The 12,314-nt window shown below is 45.9% G+C and overlaps 1 protein-coding gene across 1 annotated transcript in view; it reads left to right on the top strand.

Moving 5' to 3' along the window:
- agrn (agrin) overlaps positions 1–12,314 on the top strand; it is a 582,383-nt gene that overhangs the window by 462,625 nt on the left and 107,444 nt on the right. The window contains exons 9-10 of the mRNA XM_078238727.1: positions 3,764–3,958; positions 5,571–5,771. Of these exons, the coding sequence (XP_078094853.1) occupies positions 3,764–3,958; positions 5,571–5,771 (396 nt within the window). The remainder of the gene's footprint in view (positions 1–3,763; positions 3,959–5,570; positions 5,772–12,314) is intronic.

The raw sequence follows: 12,314 nt of genomic DNA on the forward strand, positions 1-12,314 counted from the left end.
CCACGGTGTTTGATACACGTTCACAAATCTATGTTTGCATAGTCATTCGCACAGCCAAAACTTCTGGCAAACCTACGGGAGACAATTTTTATTAACAATATTTTTCTTTGAATGATTGAATGTTCCCTTTGCTTCTCTCCATATTTCAATTGATTTTGAATGATTCCGAGAAGTTTCACGATCAGCAGACATTCCTCGGGGGTGGGGGGTATCCCGTGGTTATTGCTCATTTTTATGGGCTGAATTATTTCCATGAAAATGTGTCTTTTTTTTCAATTTGCTGCTTTTCCATTTTCAACGTGAAACTGTTTAATCTTTCCATTTGATGTATAATATTCTGTTAATGTGAATTATGGCAGAAGTGTAGAACCAGTGCCAATCTGGCCTGTTGGTTCTTTTACAGCTTATTGTGTGTAGCAAGTAGAATGACATTCCATTAAGGTTTTATATTGAATCCAATTTCTGCCCATTGTCACGTACCATTATTAATCTCTCTGCAATTTTAGTGCAAAGCTGAGAGTGTTATCAATAACGCTCTTTAATAAAGAGTCTGAGATGCTATTGAAACAGCTATCTCTATAATTCAGGAGACAGGTGATGCTGATATAGAACCATTATATTTGAACATGAGATGACCTTAATTTAAATGTACAAATGGATATTGCAATTGAACAAGCCTAACCTTGAACTGGATCACGCCTACGTAGGGTATCTGCGATCTGAAGGGAATCGTTTTATTAAATTCTGTCTCTCCGGAGATGGGGAAGGAACCAGATAACAAAGTGGTCTCTGAACTGGCCTTTCACCTCCTGAGACCGGGGTCCAAATAAAGCCCAGACAGATGGGCTGTCTGTCAGCTGACTGCGAGAGAGAGGAGTCCGACATGGCACGAGTTAGTGGAGCGTGAATCCGTGGGCATCTGCTTAGCGTGTAAAACTGCCCCCGAAATGCGGCACTTAATTAGCAATCTCGTTCCTGGAACAGCTGATGTGGGAAACCACAAACAACATTATATTGGCACGTCCTCATATTTGCATGTTATCAATTGTCGAGTGTAATGGAAATATCATGGGCAGGAAGCCGACAATTTTTGGATGCACATTGGGTATGTCCAGGGCCTGATAGATTTTACCCTTCTAATACATCACTTAACCCAATAAGTCCCACTCAGGAACCTCTCTGCCATGCCTAGCACAATAAAAGACCTGCAGTACCAGTTATCTCTTATCAGATCTCAAGTCTCCATAAATTTAATACAATTTGTTTGGATTACAGTGAGTGGTGCGGATTTGAGCTTGAATCAAACAAATTAATGGATTCCCAAACTACATTATTGCAAATGCGAATTCCTTCTCGAAGTCACAACACACAAGCTTTATAAAGGTTTGAAATAATAGGGCTTGCCTTTATCAGTTAATATCTCCAGCTAGTTATGAATATGACTGAATTAATTTGTTAATGAGTAATGTGCCTTAGGGGGTTGGGGGGAGGAGGGGAACGAAATCCAGTGACCTATTTCAGGAACTGTTTTCTTTTAGAAGGTTTGTTGCATTGTGGTCAGAGAGAGGCGCACTCTGGAACAAATAGATCCACGTGAATGGCCGCCAGTACTTGCAATGCAGCAGTTCCCCCGCGATAGTGGCAGCTGACATTAAAGTCACTAATTAAAAGTTAAGGTGGCACAGCGGTTAGCACTGCTGCCCCACAGTGCCAGGGACCCAGGTTCAATTCTGGCCTCAGATCACTGTCTGTGTGGAGTCTGCACGTTCTCCCTGTGTCTGCGTGGGTTTCCTCCGGGTGCTCCGGTTTCCTCCCACACTCCAAAGATGTTAAAGTTTATTTGTTAGTGTCACAAGTAGGGTTCATATTAACACTGCAATGAAGTTACTGTGAAAATACCCTGGTCACCACACTCAAGGGTACACTGAGGGAGAATTCAGCATGGTCAATGCACCTAACCAGCACTCTTTTGGACTGTGGGAGGAAACCCATGCAGAATGTGCAAACTCCACACAGACAGTGACCCAAGCCGGGACCGAGCCCAGGTCCCTGGCGCTGTGAAGCCGCAGTGCTAACCACTGTGCCACCCACGTGTAGGTTAGATGGATTAGCCATGATAAATGTGCGGGGTTAGGGGAGGGGCGTGGGCCTAGGTAGAGTGCTCTTTCAGAGAGTCAGTGCAGACACGCTGGGCTAAATGGCCTCCTTCTGTACTGTAGGGATTCTGTGGAACACAAAACTAGCCAGGGTCCTAACGAGGTTAGTAAAAGGTGTCATCTCCCTCTTTGGCATACAGTAAATTGTTATCTAGTTTTCAGGCTGTTCTATGTTTCCTCTGTTCAGAGAGATGTGCAGTGACCTCCCTACTAACAGTGGAGATAGTGAAAACCATTAAATTATTTAAAAGGCAGCTGTATGAGAACTATGGGCCTTTCTGCTGATTGGATTGATCAAATTATCTTCCTCATCCATATCTTTCCTGTCATTACACTTGATCTTAAGAATATCAAGGCCTAGCTGACAGACATTGAATAAATCTTTTACAGTATAGCCTGCATTTGGAACAAGTGTTCCAATTAGTTGGTACTTATCATTATCACAAGCATGGGTTGAGACGGATAGCATAGATGAATTTAACAAGAGGTTAGATAAATACAGGGGAGGCAGTGACGTTAAGTGGTATTATTGCTAGACTGTTAATCCAGAAACTCAGCTAACGTTCTGGGGAACCGGGTTCGAATCCCACCACGGCAGATGGTGGAATTTGAATTCAACTAAAAGAAAATCTGGAATTAAGAATCTACTGATGACCGTGAAACCATTGTCGATTGTGGGAAAAACCCATCTGGTTCACTACTGTCCTTCAGGGAAGGAAATCTGCCGTCCTTACCCGGTCTGGCCTACATGTGACTCCAGAGCCACAGCAATGTGGTTGACTCTCAACTGCCCTCCAAGGGCAACTAGGAATGGGCAATAAATGCTGGCCAGCCAGCGATGCCCATGAATGAATTTTTAAAATTGTCACTAATCTAGTAACCCAGAGACTGAAGGTAATGCCCAAGGGACCCGGGTTTGAATCCCACCATAGCAGATGCTGAAATTTGAATTCAGTAAAAATCTGGAATTAAAAGTCTAATGATGACCATTGTTGTAAAAACCCATCTGGTTCCTGAATGTCCTTTCGGGGGGGAAAACTGCTGTCCTGCTTGTGACTCCAGATCCACAGTGGTGTGGTTGCCTCTTAACTTGCCCCCTGAATTGGCCCAGTAAGCCACTCAGTTCAGAGGGCAATTAGGGAAGGGCAATAAATGAGGGCCCATCCAGCGACGCCCACATCGAATTAACGCGGGAGAAAGGAATTAAAGGATCGGCTGTGAGGACTAGATAAATTAAGGTGAGAGGAGACTCATGTGGAGCATAAACTGGCATGGAACTGTCGGGTTGAATGACCTGTTTCTGGGCTGCATTTCCACCTTGTCAGTTACACCAACTTTCTCTGTGAACTGTGACCTGGTTATCATTGTCGGACGATGAGACATTTTGCTTCCTGCAGCAGCATTGAAGTGATTCTGAAGAATGGGGATGGATAAGAATAATGAATGCCTATACATTCCTAATATTTCTCACCACACAATTTCAGTATGTACTCACCCACGGCTAATCTGCATGTTTGTGTTGTTTTATTTCTTCTTTTTCGCTGACAAAACAAAGGGTTACTTTGGCTTTCGAGTGATGCCATTTTGTTTTTTTTCTGTGCTTCCAGATCGTTGTGGAAACTGCCAATTTGGTGCCATTTGCGAGGCGGAGACAGGAAAGTGTCTCTGCCCTACAGAATGTGTCAGCTCCGAGCAGCTGGTGTGTGGCACAGACGGCAGGACGTACAAGAATGAGTGTGAGCTGCATGTTCAGTCCTGCATCAAGCAGACAGATATCCAGGTCGCAGCCCAGGGAGAGTGCAGTAAGTCCTCTTGCATTGCCGTTTTTTACAGAGAATAAACCCCACAGCCAGTTACAAGGCCGACAACCCTAACTTGAGGTTCGGCCTGTTTGTTTGAGTAGTTCACATGGTCGCTAACCATTCCGCGGCACTATTTTGAAGATGATCTTTCCTAGCATCTAGGACAACATTCCCTGTTCAATCAGCAATTATCATAGAGTAGTGATTGCTCACCTCATCACTGCTCGCGGAATGTTATTGATTCTGATTTCTTGCTACTTCTAATAATTGCACTACCATCCAAGAATAATTTATCACATGAAGCGCTTTGAGACATTTCAAAGTGATAAGGCCCCAAATATTTTTGAACGGTTTCATTATTAATGATGACTGTAGGGATTGAGTGGTGTTCTAAATAAAGTATCTCGAGCTCATTCTGATGTTGGTTGTTTTATGTACACAACATTCTCACTCTTTTACGGTCTTGTGTCTTGAGCTATGTTTTCCTCTGACGGCTGACAAAACACATTAGTCCCTTGATGCATCAGCCTAGTCACCGAAAGGTTTAGGCAGATAAATGTTATTTGGTTATTATTGAAGTCCACGTTCGTGCTCGTTCTCATGTAAGGTTTGTTTAAGTAGAGCGGATGCGTCATTAATCCTTTAAGAGCATCTAGCTTGTTGGATAGCCCAGGAGTCAAACAAAATTACGCTTTCAGAGTCCGTGCCTTGGCTTCTCTCCTCTTGCAAGTTTCAGAGTCGCAGCTGGCCGGGGAGCATAAGGGATCGGGTTCCAGCAATAACTCCCCAATAACAGCACAAAACTGAAAACTCGCATTTATATAAGTGCCTTTTACACTCTCAGAAAGTACTTTACTGACCTTTAATCTGCTCTCCGACATCTGCCTTGGCTTGCAGTTGATGATCAGCTTGATGAGATCCCTGGATTATTTCTCCAACCTTACTTGTGACTACGTGGTTGAATTGAAGAGCAGAGGTGCCTTTAAGAGGCACCTTAAGATCAGAAGGAGATGGAGATATAGTCAGATAAAGGATTAGAAGGAGATGTAGATAGGGTCAGATAAAAATAGGGAGAAAGGAGGCTCATGTCCAACACGAACCTGTGAGGCTAAATGGCCTGTTTCTGTGCAATGCAATGAATTTCTGGGAAGAGATGAGAAAACCTCCCACAAAAGTTGTTATATATTTAAGTGGTTGCAAGATTGCTTTACGAGCTGATCACATGATCTAATGATGTCATTAGGGTGTTGCACAGGCTGATGTTTATTTTCATTTTCTACTCTGTACAGGCAAGTGCTCCTAGAATAAACCTGTTGTGTGTTACTTTGAATCTATGTGTGCACACCACATCTTTTTCTTTTTGTTTAAAACCCACAACCCCTTACATATTTAGGACATTACAGAAGTGGGAAGCTCAATTGGTAGTTTACACAGCATCAGTCTTTAGAGTGCCACAAATTTTTTGAGAATGGATTCGGTGTGCCCTTCTAACTTGTTTCGACTTCTAAAAGTTAAAATGATTCAGTTGCTGTTGGAGGAGTGCCCCCAGTGTGATATAGAACTGTTTCTTCATATCCCTGCTTGCTCACATTCTCGCTCTTCCATTTCTCAGGACAATGCGGCTCCAACATCTGCTTCTTTGGAGCGAAGTGCGTTGACAGCCAGTGCGTTTGCCCTCGGTGCGAGAACCAGCCCATCTCCCCAGTCTGTGGGAGCGATGGGATCACGTACACGCACCTGTGCGATCTGCATTCTGCCTCCTGCCAGCAGAAGAAGAAAATTGAGGTTGTGGAAGAGAGTCCCTGCGATGACGGTATGTACCCCACGTGAACTGGTGCTCCACATCTGGGTGGTACAGGGAATGGCACTTAACTGTATACTGGAGACCTGATCAAGTTATTAAGGGATGGCGCGGTGGCACAGTGGTTAGCACTGCTGCTTCACAGTGCCAAGGACCCCGGGTTCGATTCTGGCCTCAGGTGACTGCATAGAGTGTGCACGTTCTCCACTGTGTCTGCGTGGATTTCCTCTGGGTGCTCGGGATTCTTCCCACAACTGAAAGATGTGCAGGTTAGGTGGATTAACCATGCTAAATTGCCCCTTAGTGTCCCAAGGTGTGCGGGTTAGAAGGATTGGCCATGCTAAATTGCCCCTTAGTGTCCCAAGGTGTGCGGATTAGGAGGATTGGCCATGCTAAATTGCCCCTTAGTGTCCCAAGGTGTGCGGGTTAGGAGGATTGGCTATGCTAAATTGCCCCTTAGTGTCCCAAGGTGTGTGGGTTAGGAGGATTGGCCATGCTAAATTGCCCCTTCGTGTCCCAAGATGTGAAGGTTAGGAGGATTGGCCATGCTAAATTGCCCCTTGGTGTCCCAAGCTGTGCAGGTTAAGTGGCTTGGCCATTGTAAATTGCCCGTTGATGTCCCAAGATATGTCGTTTAGATGAGATTAGCGATGGGATTGCAGGGATAAGGCGGGCGAGAGGGTCTGGGTAAGATACTCAGAGTGAGTGCAGACTCGATGGGCTGAATGGCTTCTTCTGCACTGTAGGGATTCTATGATAAAGGCCTGGAAGCCCCTGAGCACCATAGTGTCGGGGTATTGGCAGGGTAAATACGTGTGGTTACGGGGTTAGGGTCTGGGTGGGATTGTTGTCGGTGCAGGCTCGATGGGCCGAATGGCCTCCTTCTGCACTGTAGGTTTGTAAATCCAATTTCTGAGTAAGAATGGAAGCTGGAATTCTATCCTCCTTCCACCATTCTGCTAATCAGCAAAATGGAATGCCTCAAACAAGCAAAGGTTAATGTCCTATAAAGCATAATCCATCCACTGCTACCCAATCTTCAGTGCAGTAGCTAGCTATTATTGCTAAATTTACTCGTTTGGTTTGCACATTAACTGCATCTAAGCCGCAAAATAAAAGCAACCTCCTCGAATACATTTGAATGTTAATTCGTGAAGCAATGGCCAGGCGCAATGTCCTTGACCGTGTGATAGTCTCATCAGTCGACAAGTTCCAGACAGTGGGAATCAATGCTGGAGTTATTAAGACAGGTTTATTGGTCTACTGCACTCTGCCAGTAGCCCTCATTAAATGGGAACTCATTGCCGTCGGAGTTTGCAATGATGCAATGGGCCAAGCCTATCCATGTCCAAAGTAAATCTTTCTCAACGACCCCTGTCCACTATCGGTGTGAGGGTGAGTTGAGGGGGGTGGGGGGGAGGGATCAGAAATTATCATTTGTTTAACTGACCAACAGGTGAAAATTTCATGGAGCTACATAATCCCTACCATCTAGTGGGAGGCCATTCGGCCCATTGCGCCTGCACTGGCTTCTGAAAGAGCATCTTAGCCAGGGCCACCACCCCGCTCTGGTCAGTTAACTTTGACTTTGCTTCCATTCTTTGCTGGGATGTGGGCATCACTGGCAAGGCCCATTGATTGCCCCTGAACTAAGTGTCTTGCTCGGCCATTTCAGAGGGCATTTAAGAGTCAATCACATTTCTGTGGGTCTGGAGTCACATGTAGGCCAGACTGGGTAAGGACGGCAGATTTCCTCCCCCAAAGTGACATTAGTGAACCAGGTGGGTTTTTACAACAATCGGTGATAGTTTCAGGATCACCATTACTGATACTGGCTTTTCAATTGCAACTTTTATCAAAATGAATTTAAATTTAATGGGTGGCACAATGGTTAGCACCTCTGCCTCACAGCGCTAGGCTTCGATTCTGGCCTTGAGTGACTGTCTGTGTGGAGTTTGCACATTCTCCCCGTCTCTGCGTGGGTTTCTTCCGGGTGCTCCGGTTTCCTCCCACAGTCCAAAGCTTTGTTTGTTAAGTGGATTGGCCATGCTAAATTGCCTCTTAGTGTCCAAAGATGTGCAGGTTACGTGGAGTGGCCATGATCAATGTGTGGGTTTCCTTCGGGTGCTCCGGTTTCCTCCAGCAGTCCAGAGATGCGAGGGCTAGGTAGATTGGCCAAGCTAAATTGCCTATTAGTATTCAAAGTTGTGCAGGTTGGGTGGATTAGCCATGGTAAATGCGCAGGGTTACAGGGATAGAGTGGGTGCTGGCCCTGGCTAAGAGGCTCTTTCAGAGAGCCGGTGCAAACGCGATGGGCCAAATGGCCTCCCACTGCATGGTAGGAATGCTGTGCTTCCATGAAATTCCACCAGATGGAATATTAATCTGGGCCTTTGGATTACTGGACCAATTGCATTCCAATTACTCCATTTTAGACTAACTCCATAGAAATCGGTGAAGTTCAATATCCCCTTTGAGGAGAGAGTGAATCTCTGCCCACCCCGCCCGCCTTGGTGACATTTTCTCTCTCCTTTCCACACAGTACATTCGGCCGGGCGAGACCCCTCCCCCCATTTTGAATGAAGGTCTGGCATTCTTTTTTCAAATCAACTCAATATTCAGTTCTGTGCTCAGAAGCTCAGGATTGTCAGTGTGGACAATGGCAACATTTGGAGATGTTTAAAGAGATTCATTGCAGTTCAAGTGGAAACTTGTTCACAGTGAGTGTCTGCCCAGGCATTACTGGGCAGAGTGCAGGAAGTCAAGCATGTGGAGCACTGATCACCTGGTGCTGTGCTGCACTCGGATAGATAACCTGGTACATTTCATTTCAAATTTCCCACTTCACTACCCTTGTCATGTTGTATAATCTCCTCTGATTCTAAAGGTTCAGGAAACAATAAGCAAACTTAGTGCTGTGAAATTCTTACACTTGGCATGTGGGGAGGAACAGTCCAATCAGCCCTTATCTAAATGAACTGTACAAATGCTCCATAGACTACAGACACACTGGCTCGCCAAGCCCCTTCCCGATTACCAAAAGAACTGCAGCAGGAGGTCGGAAGGAAGCCATTTACAACAAGAAAGATTAATTTTTATCAGCAAAAAAGGGGCAGCACGGTGGCACAGTGGTTCGCACTGCTGCCTCACAGTGCAAGGGACCCAGGTTCAATTCCCGCTTGGGTCACTGTCCGTGTGCAGTTTGCACATTCTCCCCGTGTCTGCGTGGGTTTCCTCCAGGTGCTCCGGTTTCTTCCCACGGTCCAAACATGTGCGGGTTAGGTACATTGGCCACGCTAAATTGCCCCTAAGGGTGGGATTTTCCAGCCGCGGTCAACAGACCTTTGCATGATCCACCCATGGATGGACGGGAGGGAAAATTTTGCCCTTAGTGTCGGAGGATTAGCAAGGTAAATACGTGGGGTTACAGAGATGAGGCCTGGATGGGATTGTTGTCGGTGCCGGCTCGATGGCTGAATGGTCTCCTGCAGTGTAGTGATTGATTCTAAGTTTGAACAGAAAATGTGAGCGATTGATCTTTGCTGATGTGAGAGGGGTGGGTGTGTGGAATGGGGGATGTTGGGGTGGGTGGTGGGGGTTGGGTTGAAAGTTTGATGCCTGTTCCTGAGTATTGTGTGGGAATGTCATGGGGGTTGGTTTAGCTCAGTTGGATGGCCACCTGGCCTGCGATGCAGGGAGATGCCAACAGCGCGGTTTCAATTCCCGTACCGGCTGAGGTTATTCCCACCTTCTCAACCTTGCCCCTCACCTGAGGTGTGGCGCTCCTCGGGTTAAATCATCACCAGTCAGCTCTGCCCCTCAAAGGGGGGATCAGCCTCTGGTCATCTGGGACTTTGGTGATTTTACCTTTATTGGGTGGGAAGTGCAAGATTACTTTAAAGTGTCTAATGTCGTTTTGGAGAAAGCGGTCAAGTTATTTGATACCCAGAGATCAATGCGGTATTGATTGCTCCAGTGTAGAACGATGTACAAATGTTTACGCCACAGAAGCCTGGGCGATGTTGTGGAGGACTAATCTAAAATCAGGATGTAAAGTATGTCCCTTTCCGATGAGGTTTGTAACATTTAATTAACAAAGTCATTCTCATTACCAAGATTGAGTGTAGCAAGAGGAAACATTTCCCCAATTCCCTAATTGGCTTCATGTCTGGTGGGGGAGTTAAACTCTTGGTTAAAGTGAGGACTTGAGAACAGCTGACCACCTGTGTTAACTGGCTTTGGCCAGAACTCTTTGGAAAGGGAAGGGCTGGATGACGGAAGGAGTTGAAATCGAGGACTGAGAGGGGTCCGAGAGTGAGGATTAAAATCGATTCTGACCGGTATCAATCAGTGCCACAATAGAAGGTACATTTTTGTTCTGAGGGAAAGGTAGGTATTTACTTATTTTCTGTTCTGCAGTTTATTTTCGGTGCTGGCAAACAAACAAGTGGAAATAGAACAAAGAACAGTACGGAACAGGCCCTTCGGCCCACCAAGTCTGTGCCGACACAGATGCCTCTCTATTCTAATATCTTCTTGCCTCTACATGGTCCATATCCCTCTATTCCCTGACTATTCATATCCAGATGTCTCTTGAACGTTGCGACAGAATTTGCTTCCACCTCCTCCTCCTCCGGCAGCGCGTTCCAGGCATTCACCACCTGCTGTGTGAAAAACTTGCCCCTGGCATCTCTTTTAAACTTTTCCCCCTCTCACTTTCAAGAACTTGTCACCCTGCACTATAAACAAAATGTTCCATAAATTCAAAACATCGGCGGGATTTTCCGGCCACGCTCGCCCCAAGACCAGAAACTCCGACCCAAGGTCAACAGATCTTTGCATGATCCGCGTCCCGCCCGCTACGATTCCCATGGCGGGCAGGACGGCAAAATTGCAGCTGTAGACTCAGAGTTTTGCTGCACAGAGAGAGGCTCTTCGGCCCATCATGTCGACACTGGCCATCAAGCACCTATCTATTCTAATCCCATTTTCCAGCACTTGGTCCGTAGCCTTGTATTGCAACAGCGTTTCAAATGTTCACCTATACGCTTCTTCAATGTTGTGAAGGTTCCCGCCTCTACCACCCTTTCAGGCAGCGAGTTCCAGATTCTCACCACCATCTGGGTGAAAATGGTTTTTCCTCAGACATGACGGTGATTCAGAACACACTCTCCAAGCGCACATTAATGTTCATCTCAATTCCATCATATTCATCCCTCCATCGGTCTCACGCTTGGACACTAAGCCAGGCATATCTTCCTTTTTAGGAGCTCTTTAATTATATTACTTCCTTGTCCTTTTCCTCTGTATCTTTTCTCACTTATAGGCAGATCATAGAATCATCGAATCCCTACAGTGCAGAAGGAGGCCATTTTGAATGAAGGTTTTTTTCCTCATCCTTCTTTATTCTGAAAGGCAACTTTTGGAGCCCCAGCCTCGGTTTCCAATTAACCACTGACCTTTGTTCGTTGTGAAGATAATCAGTGCGCTGCCCCCACTTGGGCCAGAGTTGCAGTTACAATTGGTTCCCTGTTGGGGATAAAGTTTAAAGTTCATTTATTTATCAGTGTCACAAGTAGGCTTACATTAACACTGCAATGAAGTTACTGTGAAAATCCCCTAGTTGCCACACTCTGGCACCTGTTCGGGTACACTGAGGGACAATTTAGCATGGCCAATCCAGCTAATCAGCACGTCTTTCGGACTTAGATCATAGATCATAGTATCCTACTGTGCAGAAGGAGGCCATTCAGCCCATTGAGTCTGCACCAACCACAATCCCACCCAGACCCTGTCCCCATAACTCCATACATTTACCCGAGCTGGTCCCCCTGACACTAGGGTCAATTTAGCACGGCCAATCCACCTAACCCGCACATCTTTGAACTGTGGGAGGAAACTGGAGCACCTGGAGGAAACCCACACAGACACGGGGAGAACATGCAGTCTCCGCACAGACAGTGACCCAAGCTGGGAATTGAACCTGGGTCCCTGGCACTGCGAGGCAGCAGTGTGTCACCATGCCGCCCATATTACAGAGCGTTACGCAGATAAAGCGGGGTTCAAAACCCAACAAATGTTAAACTGTGGGAGGCAGAGGTCACCTTTGCAAAAATTATTGAACCACTTTTAAGTGGCATTATCAGGACTAGATTTCAGAGAGAAGCAACTCATTGAATAAAAACATTGACTTAAATTTCCCTTCAACGATTACTGCACCAAGCATGTGTACAACATGCAAATAATTAGTATGAAAAAATAATCTATTCTTCCATTTCAGTTTACTGACATCTACACACAGCCTGGGAATCATAGCAGGCTGGTTATTCTGATTATTTTAAATCGGGCATTCTCACCACCTACACTTCCCGCTGCCTCGGCAAAGCAGCCAGCATAATTAAAGACGCCACGCACCCCGGTCATTCTCTCTTCCACCTTCTTCTGTCGAGAAAAAGATACAAAAATCTGAGGTCACGTACCAACCGACTCAAGAACAGCTTCTTCCCTGCTGCTGTCAGATTTTTCAATGGACCTACCTCGCATTAAGTTGATCTT

This window comes from Mustelus asterias, chromosome 22 (genome assembly GCF_964213995.1).
Source record: "Mustelus asterias chromosome 22, sMusAst1.hap1.1, whole genome shotgun sequence".
NCBI lineage: Eukaryota > Metazoa > Chordata > Chondrichthyes > Carcharhiniformes > Triakidae > Mustelus > Mustelus asterias.